The 15,503-nt window shown below is 39.4% G+C and overlaps 1 protein-coding gene across 2 annotated transcripts in view; it reads left to right on the plus strand.

The window, feature by feature from the left end:
- Positions 1–15,503, plus strand: part of ATRN (attractin) — a gene marked incomplete at its 5' end in the record, with an annotated part of 267,247 nt that overhangs the window by 94,581 nt on the left and 157,163 nt on the right. For both annotated transcript variants that reach the window (XM_084626766.1, XM_084626767.1), the window contains 6 exons: positions 403–571; positions 2,036–2,126; positions 3,000–3,243; positions 6,371–6,554; positions 7,859–8,013; positions 13,869–13,953. In XM_084626766.1, coding sequence (XP_084482892.1) covers positions 403–571; positions 2,036–2,126; positions 3,000–3,243; positions 6,371–6,554; positions 7,859–8,013; positions 13,869–13,953 — 928 coding nt within the window. The remainder of the gene's footprint in view (positions 1–402; positions 572–2,035; positions 2,127–2,999; positions 3,244–6,370; positions 6,555–7,858; positions 8,014–13,868; positions 13,954–15,503) is intronic.

The raw sequence follows: 15,503 nt of genomic DNA on the forward strand, positions 1-15,503 counted from the left end.
AAATCCAGGGCACCAGGGATTATCCAAATTTACCAGAACATCAAGGATAACAGTTCTACTCCTGGGGGAAAAACCTATGGAATGTTTAATGGCCACAGGTGATTAGGACCCAGATCTTATGTCCACTGTGCCTCCAAATAATGTGTTAGAGGACTGGTTGAGTACTGTCAGAGAGGGAAGATTTCTCTCTACTGAATCCCCAGCTTCAATGTTTTTGAGGTCTACCATCCAAGCATTGGGCTTAGGTTGTGAAATCTGCAATGAAATTGCCACCCAATATGGCACAGCTACAAGCTGCGTCCTTACTCTACTTTTGAAGCTTTATTTTATCCATAAATGGTCACTTACACGTATGTTTGTAACAGTGTTTCTCAACATTTTAAACTTTTTTTTCATTAAAAGGTCCTGGCTGTGCACTCCCTGTACCAGCTAATCAGTCGTTCTGGACTCGTGAGGAATACTCTAGTCCAAAGCTTCCCAGAGCGTCTCACAAAGCTGTTGTCAATGGCAATGTAATGTGGGTTGTTGGAGGCTACATGTTCAATCATTCCGATTCCTGTATGGTTTTAGCGTGAGTAAAACCCAAATACCTTGATATCATTTTTGTTTTTCCAGCTACAAGATGATATTAGATGTCTAGAATTAATTTTAGAAAATATCACCCTGCAAACTGTGTCCAGACCTGTGTCCTGCGCAAAGCTAGGATCTGTCAACATGAGTTTACTAATGTTTGTTTTGGAAAAACTTCATACAGAGTCCTGAGGTACAGTAAGTGCTGGCCTACTCCACCTTCCTGCAACACTGTCCTGTCTTACTATTATTATTCTCTGTATATTCATCCATAAGCCCCACAAGTTCTGTCTTGCCTCACCTTCAGTGAGGCGGAGTCTACATCCTCTCAGAGGCCATCTGAATTAACTCATTCTAATAAAACAGTTTCTGCTATTTAACCTGCATGATTTCAGGCTGTGACTGCTTAACGAAGCTCTATTGGGTATTGAAATGGATATTTGAACTTAGAAAGAGAGGAAGCATATCCCAATGGATGGGGCACCAGACTGCGACGGACTCACTGTGTGACTTTGAGCAAGTCATTTAAACTCTGTGCCCTCATCTGTAAAATGAGGATGACACCCACTGTTGTGAAGAATATTGTTATATCTTTTATACCATTATCATTAAATGCACACTGATAATCTCTGTGGAAAGCTTTTAAACCACCTCTTGATCCAGATAGTGTTATAAACTAACAGGTGTAGGGCCTAATTCTGCCCTAAAATGCATACATATAGCTTCCATCAGCTTCAGTGAGAGTCATGCATTCAGAACTTGGGACAGCGTTTGGTCCATAAGTAGCAGTTACTCTAAGCCATACTTGAAGGTCATTTGAAAATTCACGTATCATTGCAAGGCAGTCCATCCTCATTTTCACTAGCTACTTTTTCAAAGTCTTGCCTTGTTTTTTCGTCTCACTAAACACATGCGGATAGACTTCATTAAAGATTTATCTTAAAGCTGATTTTTCTTTACGTGAATGTAAGCATTGCAAATATAGCTACTTCCCTAGATGTAAAGCCAATGAACTTTTTTTGTGATGGGGTCTTTCTCTTGTTGATTTCCCTTGCCAAATTAAGTTTAGAGAGAATTTTTATGGTTGAATGATGAAAGTGTAATTAAAAAATACTATGCTATGAATACTGACGGTTTCCTGTAGAAATGTTGGAATTTACCCTGAGCTTTTGTAAAACCTATTTTTGACACACCTCAGATCCTCAGTTGGTATAAATTGGTATAGCTCCGTCTGAATGTTGTCACTCTTGGTTTTGCGTAGAAGTATGGTAAAGAAACAAAAGTATATTTGTTTAAAGTATACCGCTTAAGTTTGACTTTTATCCATAAAAGATTTTTTTATATATAATTTGTAACAATGTGTCTTCATACTTTTATTAATATATCTTTCCTAACAAATCCTGAGAAGGACTGGTAAACTTGTATATAAATTACACAGAAAAATCTCAAATTCTCATTTATACAGGTATGACCTTGTTTCTGAGGAGTGGCTTCCACTGAACAGCACTGTGAACTCTGTAGAGATTAGATATGGTCATTCATTGGCGTTACATGAGGTAGGTAGTTTCATTAGTGCTAATTAAATCTTGCTTTCAATTGTTTTAGTTCTGTGTATATAATGCCTTGGGAGAAGCATTGCTTACCTATTTGAGTGGCAAGGGCAGCCCAAGGGATAAAAGAAAAGAAAACAAAAAGTTCATGTTAAGGTAATCCTACCAGACAGTTAAATTTAGTGGCATATACATTGCGTTGGAATTTTTTTGAATACAAAGAATATGGCTGGATGTGTCATTTGTATATTAGCATAATTTCAGACTTGGTCATCTTTTGTTAGATTCTGACTGCTTAAATAATTTGAGGCTCTTCACTTGCTTAGTAGTCATAGATTTTTAAAATAATATACTTTTTCATTTTTATTTTTCTTGAGGTAGAGAGGATAGCATAGGGAACTTACCTTTTTTCCTCCTTAAGTACGTTGTACATCAGACAACATAATTTGAATAAGACCAGGAGGAGATGGACAGATGTTGCTCTAGATTTGCATTGGCCTTGTTAAACTCTGCCATAACTCCTTAATAGTTAACAAGAAAAAGGTACATTACTGTTGTCCTTTTCCAGAGTGAGGCTGAGGAGAATTCAAATAGTTTTATTTACCTTATACTTAGAAGGAAAAATGAGACAGTTTTTCTTAATTTTTGTTTAACATCAGTGAAATGGTTGTATCTTCCATAATGCTTAGGAGACTTTTTCATTTAACTTTCCATCAGCATTAGCAGGAGTTATCAGTAAAAATCTGCACACATTGCACAATATGTGGTGGACATTTGTTGGGGAACTATAAACCATAGCAGTTTGTTTCTTTTGTATGTGTGGTGTGTTAATGGCCAAAAAGTCTGACCATCTCTTTATTAAACCAACTTTTTTTCCAGAATAAAATCTATATGTATGGAGGAAAAATAGATGCAACAGGGAATGTGACCAATCAGCTGTGGGTATTCCATATACACAATGAGTCATGGGTTCAAGTGACCCCAGAAGCCAAGGAGCAGTATGCTGTTGTTGGCCACTCAGCACATGTTGTCACTCTGGAAGATGGCAGTGTTGTTATGCTCGTCATCTTTGGGCACTGCCCTCTGTATGGATATATCAGCAATATGCAGGAATACAACCTTGGTAGGTACAGTCTTACCACTTGCTTGTATTTCAGTGTTCAGTTTGCAACCATTAATCAGATCCATGCAAAAACAGAATATTGAACTTATTGATGTTCAACTTCCTCCTTTTTTTCTACACTATATTTTTTAGAACTTGAATCTAATTCCTTGTACAAAATGCCTGAATTATCTGTACAGTGACTAGAAAGGCATGTACCCCTTAAGGCTATCCAGTATATGTGACAGAACTGCAATGAAGTATGAGGCAAGTTAAACTGATTATGAAGCAACCTTGAGTTTTGTTGAAAGCATTCTAAAAATATACAGCAAAGTAGAAATGTAACTAAAATACCAGGAATACCACACTCTTGCAGGGCTTGTGGAGAGTCTTTCTGGACTGTGGGAAGTGTTGGTGGCTCCCGACCATGGTGGCTCCCTACCATGCCTCCAGAATGAAACCTCAAACTCTCCAGGGTTTTTTCTTGATGTTTAGAAAGCTACAAACTCTTTTGTAGCAGCTTTCATTATGCATGATTTGTGAATAATTGAGTCAGATTCATTATAAAATGAATTTAAAACAAATCTGTTCTTTACTTGCAAGTGGGATGCCGTTTCTTCTTGTGTATATATTGCTGCATTCTGTACCTAGCGCCCAGATAAAACGTTATGTAGCATCATCCTCTTTGGGGGTGACTGGATTCATATTTCATGTATTGTATTTCACACATATGCATACCTTCATCAAAAGCTATTTGAATCTCAGAAGTTCATCAGTTTTTAGAGACGTTCAGATATAAAAGTTAGACTGTAAGCTCTCCTAGATGGTTGCTGTGTCTTGCTGTATTTATATACAATGTCGAAGACAGTAAGGCACTGATCTCAATTGGTGCCTATAAGTATTAGCATACTATAAACAGAAAATCATAATTTTTGCAGTATATTATTGGTTTATACATTGTATTCATATATGTGTTAACTCTTCCAGTTCATTTTCATAAATAACTTTTTTACTTCCTTAATTCATTGAAGCTTTATCTTGATTTTAAGGCATAGTACCCAACATTTGGTTGGGGCCAAATTTTGTAGTTAGCCACTGCAGAGTTTTTTTACTAGTCCTCCTTTAAATCTCTAATGTCACAGTCCTGGAATTAGTTTGGCTTTTTGATTTACCTGGAGAACTTTTTGTTTAATCTAGGCATGCGGTGCCATTAGGTAACATGCTGGGATGTAGTTACTGTATCTGAAATAGCTGATGATAGGAATTTGTGATTTTCTTAAGAAGTGAGCAAAAGGAAACAAGATTTCTAGACTGCCATGTTGAATGGTGGCGTCACAGGCTATGGCAAATATGGATACCAAAATCTCCCTTATGGGTCATTCAAATTATCTGCATTACTTTGGCAAAAATGCTATACAGCTGATTGTGGCCTAGTATTAAAGCTGAGAAGAGGCATTTTTCCCCCTGTGCCACCCTCTCCTTTAAATAAAAACAGTCCAAAACTTTTTCAGTATCTAGGAAACAGTCTCCTGATATATGAACAACAACTGTGTCCTGATTTATTGTCAGAGGTAATGATTCTTATAGAAACAAACCAAGAGACAGTCTTGGTTCATTAGGGGAGTCTCCTTCATCCTCAGTTTTATATTTCCTGTATGGAAAAATCCCTTTGAAGAGATAGACTTGTAGTCAGAGCTAGAGTCTGTTGCTTTAAAAAATTATGATGTGGGAACTCGGATATGGTTTTCTTCCTAGTTCTTAAAGACACTCAGGTGCATAAAGAAAAGGAGTACTTGTGGCACCTTAGAGACTAACCAGTTTATCTGAGCATAAGCTTTCGTGAGCTACAGCTCACTTCATCCGATGAAGTGAGCTGTAGCTCACGAAAGCTTATGCTCAGATAAATTGGTTAGTCTCTAAGGTGCCACAAGTACTCCTTTTCTTTTTGCGAATACAGACTAACACGGCTGTTACTCTGAAACCTGTCAGGTGCATAAGTTTCCAAAGGCTACATCATTCGTTTCCTTTAATTTTTGGGAAGAAGTCCTTGCATATCTGTCAGAACCCTGAATTTATTTTGTTTCTTCTCGTATTTGCCTGCCTTGGGAAGTCTGCATAGCATTTCATTCAGAGCCTCTCAGCATTGCTCCTTAATTGGGGGAAAAAAAAAAAAAAGGTTTTGTGTTTAGTTGAGTAAAATGCTTCTCTCAGGCTTATGATGTTTCCTTTGTTATGCTCCCAAATCCTGCCATTCCAGAGAGTCAGGGACCAGGGCCATCAATCACACCTGGGCTCTCAAGCTTGGCTATGAAGAACACCATAGTTAGGCCACCAGGCGGGCATTCTTTTACAAAATATATCCCAGTGAGTTTGGCTTCTATGCTTCCTTGACTAACATCTATAGAATATTCAAAAAAAGTGCTTTTGGATACCATAACAAATCAAGTCACTTTAGTGGTGATATGATGTCACCGAAATGTGACAGATTATTTTAATGTTTTTTATATTTCACTCTCTTGGCTTGTCTTTGAAGTTTAATGAATGACTGTTGGAGGAGAATGCTTATGGTCTAATTCAGGAGTAGGCAACCTATGGCACGCATGTCAAAGGCGGCACACGACCTGATTTTCACTGGCACTCACACTGCCCGGGTCCTGGCCACCGCTCCGGGGGGCTCTGCATTTTAATTTAATTTTAAATGAAGCTTCTTAAACATTTTAAAAGCCTTATTTACTTTACATACAACAATAGTTTAGTTATATATTATAGACTTCTAGAAAGAGACCTTCTAAAAATGTTAAAATGTATGACTGGCACACGAAACCTTAAATTAGAGTGAATAAATGAAGACTCAGCACACGTCTTCTGAAAGGTTGCCGACCCCTGGTCTAATTAAAAGAATCAGACAGCACAACACCTCTTGGCAGCTAACTTACCCACTGAGTAGGCACTTTTTTTTTCCTTTGAGGAGTAACTTAGACTGGCTCTTAAACAGTAAAAGACAAAGAGAAGCTGTAGCTATGGCGTATGCAGTGCTAATGGTTTTGAGTTAAGGGAGAGTCTGTTCCCTAGCTAAATCTGTTGACCTGTTTTCAGTGCTGATACATTACATGTCTTTTGTCACGTACAAGTTTCATTCTCTTCTTAGCGACAAATACATGGAATATTTTACAAACAAGTGGAGCCTTGGTGCAGGGAGGCTATGGTCACAGCAGTGTTTACGATCCAAACACCAAATCAATCTATATCCATGGAGGTTACAAAGCATTCAGTGCCAACAAGTATAGACTAGCAGATGACTTATACAAATATGAAGTTGATACACGGATGTGGTAAGTATCTTTCACCTTCTGACCTCATCTGCATGTAATGTCTGAGTACTGGCTGTTTGCAGAACAATAAAGTATTACCTGGTTAATTAAACTGAAGGTAGAATACTACTGGTTTCTGTGACTTGGGTTTCAGGTTGTGCGCCCACTCCTTTCTGCCCAACTAACGTTAGAAGTTCAGGCTTCCACTTCTGTCCCTTCTCAGGACTGGTGGTACATCCCATAAGATCTTCTAAACTGCCTTCTGGCAGCCCATTTTTTCTGAGCACTTTCCTCCCCTTCAAGGGGAGTGGTGCTTCAAAAGCCCACCCATGCTTTTGGCTGGTTGCTCAACAGGCTTTTGCATTCCGGCCTCCGTCCAGGAGCAGAGCAGTGCTCAGAAACTCCTTCCATGCAGGAAGTGCCACAGCACTCAGCTCGCTATTCCACACCAGAGCAGGTCATTGGGCTGCATTGTTGAGTGCTTTGTTGTAGAAATGTGACTTACAGGTAGGGAAAATCTTTCCCTCTACATGAACTGCAGTCACAAAGTTGATGTCCAGCAGCATCCCAATGACAACAACTTTGCTGGTTCTGGTGGCATGAACCCACACAGCCAGGAAACTGATATTCGGTCGGCGGTGCATTCCATCCCAAACCTTTTAAGGCCTTACCCTCTCAAAACAACGGGGAAATCGCAGATGAGACTGCTCTGTTTAGCTCTCAGTGCTGTTAATCATGTTGATTTGATGCAAGGTCAGTGGCTAATATAATTAATGCTGTCCATGATTTAATCATGGATGAGGCATCCACTTTTCCATGTCTTAATCTGCAGAGCTGTATTACTAGTTCAGAAGTTTCAGTCAAGATATTTTGGTTGAGGGAGGAACAGCATCCAATTTAAACAATGACCCTTTTGGGTTGGCTTAGGGTTTTGTAACCACCAGGACAATCATGAAATTCTCCCGGGTAGTTTTTGGCTCAACAGCTGTTGCTGGCCAAATGCTAAATATTGTTTTTTGGTGAAGACTGGAGGTGGCAGATGGATGTATTACATCCTTGTCCAGGACAAGAAGTTTCAGTAGAATGCCACTGAATGAATATGGCCCCAAGAATCGGGGGGGAAGGAGGGTAGTTGAGAAGAGTAAATCAAATTATAGGAGGCAAGGAGCAGACTGGAAAGAAAAGACCATTGCATATTATATTAGAAAAATAAGTAAGTGGATTGCCACCACAAATCTGTCTCCAAAGTGGGTTTGGAAATTACTTTATCTTTGTCAGGTGGTTGTTAGTTTCTTAAAAAAATATGTGTGTTTTCATTTCTGAAGGACGATTCTTAAAGATAGTAGATTTTTCCGCTATTTGCACACTGCTGTGATAATGAGTGGAACCATGCTGGTGTTTGGAGGAAATACACACAATGACACATCAATGAGCCATGGTGCTAAGTGCTTTTCTTCAGATTTTATGGCATATGATATTGGTAAGTTCCCAAGCAAAAACTTTTTCATGGAGATGAAAAGAGAAAACTGTCTTTAAAATGACTAATTTACATGCTGTGTATATGATACCAAATTTTATTGTAAGAATACTGCAGGAGAATGCATAAGCAGGCAAGACCGACTTAACTTGGTTTACTACACATTTCAAAACAATTGAACTGGATACTAGCAGTGCAGCGATTTTGTAGGCAAGTACAGGAGCAGTTATATAGTCAGTAGAAGCTCACATACAACCCTGAATATTAAAACCCCGTTTCTGAGTAGGAGATATGTGGTTTGGAATAAGTTTGTTGTTTACTCATTTTGGGCAGTGTTTGGGGATGTTTAGCTTGGGTAAACAACACACATTAGCATAAGGGATGTAGTTTTAACATCTCATCTGGGGAACTAATCTGGCATCTCCTAGACGCTGTATCTGTGATGTAACAGAAACTTAGTATGTCATGACAAATACAAACACTGGATGCTGCTAGAGCTTGCCATATAGTCAGCATTCTCTATTAGTTGACCTTAGGTCTAGGAGCAGGGTCTCCTGAATATAAAGCATCACAACAAGATAAATCTTGATTGAGTAATGTGTACACTCCATAAATCCAAATGTCTCTGCAAGTGCTATTGAATAACCAAGCCAAAGGACTGGGGTTTATTTCAAAGGATTAGACATTGGTGACTTCGTGTAGCCAGAAGAGGGCAGCATTTATTTGCAAATACCTAGTCCAGAAACTATATTAAATAAATATAAGAGGTGAAATTATTTAAAAAGAGAAAATACATGCATATCCAGAGAATTGAAATTTTAGGAGAAAGCACCATACAGAATTCAAATTGCTGTATCTTCGGGTATATCTACACTGCAGTTAAACACCTGCAACTGGCTCGGGTTAAGGGGGTGTTTAATTGAGTTGTACATATTTGGGCTGGAGCCTAGGCTATAGGACCCTACAGAGTGAGAAAGGTGCAGAGCTTGGGCTACAGCCCAAGCCTGCACATCTGCATTGCAGTTAAACACCCCTTTAGCCTGAGCCCCGTGAGCCTGAGTCAGCTGACAGAGGCCAGCTGTGGGTTTTTAATTGCAGTGTAGATATACCCTTAGGTATTAAATACAGCAAAGGATAGATCTCACCTACTGAAATTCCCTTAAGTAAAGAATCTCTTCTTGATTCTCTGTAATAGGGTTAATATTCTGAATTTTGACTTCTTGATTTAAGCAAGTTTTTAAACTACACCGGACCCTCGCTAGAACGCAGGATTTGGGATCCATGTGCGGTACCACGTTAACACGGGAACCGCGTTAAAATGAATTGCAATTAAAGTAATTAAATTTGGGATCCATGGCCGCGACCGCGTTATATGCGAATTTGCGCAATATAGACGCGCGTTCTAGTGAGGGTCTGGTGTATTTATCATTTTAAAAGGTCAACATAAAAATCATTTACAGTAAGGCCATGAATACAATTACTGTCCCTGGAAAAGGAGAAAAAAATAAATCTCTAATGTTTGCCCTATCAAACTGTTATGATACCAATTACTGAGTAAAGCTGTATATTTTGACAGCACATATATTCTGTTTGGATAATCAATACATTGTAAATCTCAGGTTGGAAGGAGAGAATTCTTAGTAATTTCTATACCATTAGTTTTTTCCAATATTTGATCTTCTGTTAAAGATTGAGAAAGGAGCTTAGAAAGCAAAACATATCAAGTCTCCTAATACTCTAGAAAAATATATTTTTTTGGCCCCTCATAACTCACAATTTGCTGGATATAAAATTACAAATTATGCTCCAATTTTGCTGAAGTCTTCTATTACAAACTTGAACCATGTGTGCTAGTCTTATGAATGATGTCAGAAAAAGTTACATCCTGTAACAATTGAGTAGATAACTTAAAAAAAAAATCAATTTCAGAATAACCATTTGCTAGAGCATTAAATGGAGCTAGTAGAGTCCTAACTATTTCTCTTCTCACAAACCTTCTTGTCTAGGTGTGGCACAGGAATAAGGTAAATAAATGACTCTCTGTGGAAGGGTAGTTCCAGATCAAATCTCTTACCCCACAGTTCCTCAAATAACTTTCCTAAAGAAATAATAGGGTTATTTCTCACTGCACCCTCTTGTAAGTCGATTTGCACACCTGTTGGAGGATGTGGATTTATTTTCCAGTGGCTTCAACCTGTGATGCAACATAGCATAACCTTATATTAAAGACTTTGTCAACAGTCTGGAACTCTTTAGATTTTCTTCCCTAATAAAATACTGACTTTTCTCTATTAATTGCATAGAGATTTCCAGTTTCTCAGTCTTATGAAACATGTTAACTTATTGTAGATCAGTTAACAAAGTTCAGTGTCTTCCTCTTCTGATGCTGAAGAAGTCAAACTATGAGAGAGGCTCTACCTACACCAGCAGGGATAAAAAGTGTGCAGTCTTTTGGACATTAGCCTCCACGGCATTCCCTTTTCCTTGGCCCAACATATAGCACTTTAATTTAGCAAACTTTTTCTGCTTTTGTTCCTTTGGCTGATTAGTGGGTTCTCTGTGTCTTGTGTGATTTCTTCATAGTGCCTAAAGAAAGAAATTACATGAGAAACCAAAGTAAATAATCAGCACTCAGAAATGTAGTTTATTATCCAATAAGTTCTTGGGAATGTATTGGAGGCAATATTTTATTTCAGAAGATGGTGACAGCTATGAGAGGAGAGGCTGTTCTAGATTTGATTTTTGACAATTAGGGAGGAACTGGTAGAGAATTTGAAAGTGGAAGTCAGCTTGGGTGAAAGTGATCATGAAATGATAGAGTTCATGATTCTAAGGAATGGTAGGTGGGAGAACAACAAAATAAAGACAATGGATTTCAAGTAGGCAGACTTTAGCAAACTCAGGGAGTTCGTAGGTAAGCTCCCATGAGAAGCAAGTCTAAGGGGAAAAACAATTGAAGACAGTCGGCCGTTTTTCAAAGAGATATTATTCAGGGCACAAGAAGAAACTATTGCACTGCGTAGGAAAGATAGGAAGTATGGCAAGAGACTACCCTGACTTAACCAGGAGATCTTCAATGATCTAAAAATCAAAAAAGTCCTACGAAAAGTGGAAACTAGGTCAAATTACAAAGGATGAATATGAACAAATAACACAAGTATGTAGAGACAAAATTAGAAAGGCCAAGGCACAAAACGAGATCAAACTAGCTAGAGACATAAAGGGTAACAAGAAAACGTTCTACAAATACATTAGAAGCAAGAGGAAGACCAAGGACAGGGTAGGCCCGTTACTCAATGAGGGGGAAAAAAATAGCAACAGAAAATGTGGAAATGGCAAAGGTGCTTAATGACTTCTTTGTTTCGGTTTTCACCAAGAAGATTGGTGGTGACTGGATGTCTACCATAGTGAATGTCAGTGAAAATGAGGAAGGATCAGAAGAGGCTCAAACAGGGAAAGAACAAGTCAAAAATTACTTGGACAAATTAGATGTCTTCAAGTCACCAGGGCCTGATGAAATGCATCCTAGAATACTCAAGGAGCTGACTGAGGAGATATCTGAGCCAAGAGCGATTATCTTTGAGAAGTCAGGGAAGATGGGAGAGATTCCAGAAGACTGGAAAAAGGCAAATAGAGTGCCCATCTGTAAAAAGGGAAATAAGGACAACCCAGGGAATTACAGACCAGTCAGCTTAACTTCTGTACCCGGAAAGATAATGGAGCAAAATAATTAAGCAATCAATTTGCAAACACCTAGAAGATAATAAGGTGATAAGTTAGCATGTTTTTGTCAAAAACAAATCATGTCAAACCAACCTGATAGCTTTTTTTGACAGGGTAACAAGCCTTGTGGATAGCGGGGAAGCGGTAGACTTGGTATATCTTGATTTTAATAAAGCTTTTGATACTGTCCAGCATGACCTTCTCATAAATAAACTAGGGAAATGCAACCTAGATGGAGCTACTATAAGGTGGGTGCATAACTGGTTAGAAAACCATTCCCCGAGAGTAGTTATCTGTGGTTCAGCGTCATGCTGGAAGGGCATAACGAGTGGGGTCCCACAGGGATCAGTTCTGAGTCCGGTTCTGGTCAATATCTTCATCAATGATTTACATAATGGCATAGAGAGTACACTTAATAAAGTTTGCGGATGGTACCAATCTGGGAGGGGTTGCAAGTGCTTTGGAGGATAGGATTAAAATTCAAAATGATCTGGAGAAATGGTCTGAAGTAAATAGGATGAAATTCAATAAGGACAAATGCAAAGTACTCCACTTAGGAAGGAACAATCAGTTGCACATATACAAAATGGGAAATGACTGTCTAGGAAGGAGTACTGCGGAAAGGGATCTGGAGGTCATAGTGGGCCACAAGCTAAATATGAGTCAACAGTGTAACGCTGTTGCAAAAAAAGCGAACGTCATTCTGGGATGTATTAGCAGGAGTGTTGTAAGCAAGACACGAGAAGTAATTCTTCCACTCTACTCCGTGCTGATTAGGCCGCAAGTGGAGCATTGTGTCCAGTTCTGGGTGCCGCATTTCAGGAAAGATGTGGACAAATTGGAGAAAGTCCAGAGAAGAGCAACAAAAATGATTAAAGGTCTAGAAAACATGACCTATGAGGGAAGATTGAAAAAAATGCATTTGTTTTGTCTGGGGAAGAGAAGACTGAGAGGGGACATGCTAACAGTTTTCCAGTACATATAATGTTCTTACAAGGAGGAGGGAGAAGAATTGTTCTTCTTATCCTCTGAGGATAGGACAAGAAGCAATGGGCTTAAATTGCAGCAAGGGAGGTTTAGGTTGGACATGAGGGAAACTTACCAACTGTCAGGGTGGTTAAGCACTAGAATAAATTGCCTAGGGAGCTGGTGGAATCTCCATCATTGGAGATTTTTTAAAAGCGGGTTAGACAAACACCTGTCAGGGATAGTCTAGATACTTAGTCCTGCCTTGAGTGCAGGGGACGGGACTAGATGACCTCTCGAGGTCCCTTCCAGTTCTCTGATTCTATGTTATGCTAATAGAAAAGAATGCAATAATCACACAATAGTTTTAAAAAAAAATCATGAATCAAAACTATTATGCCAGGCTACCCTCAAATCACATAACTGCGAAATAATAATGATCTTTGTATACATATCTTAAAGCCCTTGCTCCACATTATGTCCATTCAGGGCAAAACTGAGGACGTTCACATATAAATGGGTAAAGAGTAGGTTCATTGTTTAGTGATTAATTCCAGTAATTAAAACAAACAAAAAACCCCCACAAACTGTTACCCATAATTCTCCCAAAGTCCTTGAAGGTTATTCCACTGAGTCCCTCCAAGGGAGGCCAGCAGGAGCAGCTAGCTCTCCAGCAGTACAGCTTATGCCCCTCTGCATGGATGGGTGCGAAGGCTGGGGAAGAACCATTGCATGCCATCGCCTCCTCTTTGGGGGCTTCATGGGAAAGTACGGATAAGAGCGGTCCCTTAACTCCCTGAAGCACAGGGAATGCTACTGTGCCCAGTCCTTATGAAGGCTGCATGATGGCGTAGGGAAGGCTCATTGCACTCCTGCCCACCAGAGACCCGTGTAAGAGCCAGGCTGTATCTGGCCCTAAGATAGTCTCAAATGGATACAGCGTTCGCTTTGTCGTGAAATGTTGTATAGTGTGTTGTGCCTTGTGCTTTTAAACAGCTACCACATTCCATTGTAGAAGGTGGTTGCATTGTGGTGAGGGATGAAATGGTTTCTGTGTAGCTATTGAAGTACTGTACTTTGGGACCTTTCAGGAAGAAATGTGCTATTTAAATGTCAGTTATTAATTATGCTAGAGGAAATTTTCTGAAGTGAGCTTTCCTTAATCCTAGCTTGTGATCATTGGTCAGTACTTCCTCAACCTGATCTCCATCATGATGTCGACAGATTTGGACATTCTGCTGTGCTGAGTAACAGGTCAGAAGACAAAAAAAAAAGTCTTGCTTTATATCTGCATACTGTGTAGTTAAATGAGCCCATATGCAAACATATATGTATGTGTTTATAAGGTCACTGAGAACTTCCAACTGGAAACCAAATTCAAGTTCTGTGACCTTACTTCCTGTCATAGCTTCAACTTGCATCTCTGCTGAAGATTTCCAACCTATAACCTCTTGATTTCCAACCTATAACCTTTCTTATTTTTAGCTGTCCTGACTCATTCTCTTCTCCGACTAGACCAGACTCTCTATTGCCATCTCATCTCTAGAACTTAATCAGTCCAAAATTGAGTTTTTCCTCTTCCCTCCAAATACTTCTCCTTCTCTTTCCTTCTCAATCTCCATTGTCATCTCTGTTTTTATTAGTTTTAATAGCTCCAAAAATAGACTCTCTCTTCACTGCTCCTACTAATAAGACCTCTGTTCACATCTTCGTTACCTTTTTTTGCTTGCTGGTAGCCTTCCTCCTGTCTGGCCTCATCTGTCTTTTGACAGAAACATATGCTGTTTAGGCACAAATACAGTTGGGGTCCATGCCATTTTGTTGGCTACGTTTGCTATAATAAAATCCATGTTTTAAGGAGTATGTGATTTGCTACGTCTCTGGTTTTGGTTCCAGTGCCATCTCTCTCTGAGGATGCCTCTCTTAAACACATGAAAGGAGGGAGATTATTTAAGTCACAAATGAGAGCTAGGCATGTAATTCCCAAAAACTTTCAAGGGAGTTGAGCTTCTAGCTGCCCTTCATGCCTTTGAAAATCTCACACAAAATAGATAGCAGCTTGACTGTATACTAAATACCTTCAATGCAATGACTTTTGTGAATTGCATTTAAGCATATACTTAAGTTTTTTCCTTAATTGGGACCAAAAATAACTGTAGGATGAAAGGAAAGAACTTTTGCCCACCAAATTTCTATTCAGTTCTGTTAGTTTTCATATTCTGCATTAACTAGTCCAGTGGTTCTCAAACTGTGGGTCAGGACCGCCAGGGCCTGCATTATATTTGCTGGGAGCCAGGGCTGAAGCTAAAGCCTGAGCTCCACCCCTGTCCTGGGCAGTGGGGCTCGGGCTGTGGCTCCCTCTTCCCCCACCCAAGGCGGCAGGGCCCGGTCTCTGCACCCCTCCCAGGGTCATTTCGTAACTTTGTTGTCAGAAGGGGGTCACGGTGCAATGATGTTTGAGAACCCCTGAACTAGTCATTATTAAAACAAAATTGTGTGTGCAGGTGTGTAAAAGTAGCAGTAACACAAAGGTGGTATTGTGCCTAAAACATAGATGTGATCCTTGCCCTCACGAGCGTGGAAAAATCAATTCCCTAGCTAAATAGTGTTCTGTTTTATCAGTTGACAAAAATTACTCTTTGACTGTTCATTTGCAAAGAGCCACAGCATAATTTTGATCTTTGTGATGGCATTGTCTCACCCAAGACATTTTCCCTCATCACGTCTCAATATCAGACGAATTCAACACCCCAACCTCAGCACCAGTGCCACCCACAATATATTCTCCTATACCTCTCTGACGT

Source organism: Lepidochelys olivacea (genome assembly GCF_965140295.1).
Source record: "Lepidochelys olivacea isolate rLepOli2 genome assembly, chromosome: 4".
Classification (NCBI taxonomy): domain Eukaryota; kingdom Metazoa; phylum Chordata; order Testudines; family Cheloniidae; genus Lepidochelys; species Lepidochelys olivacea.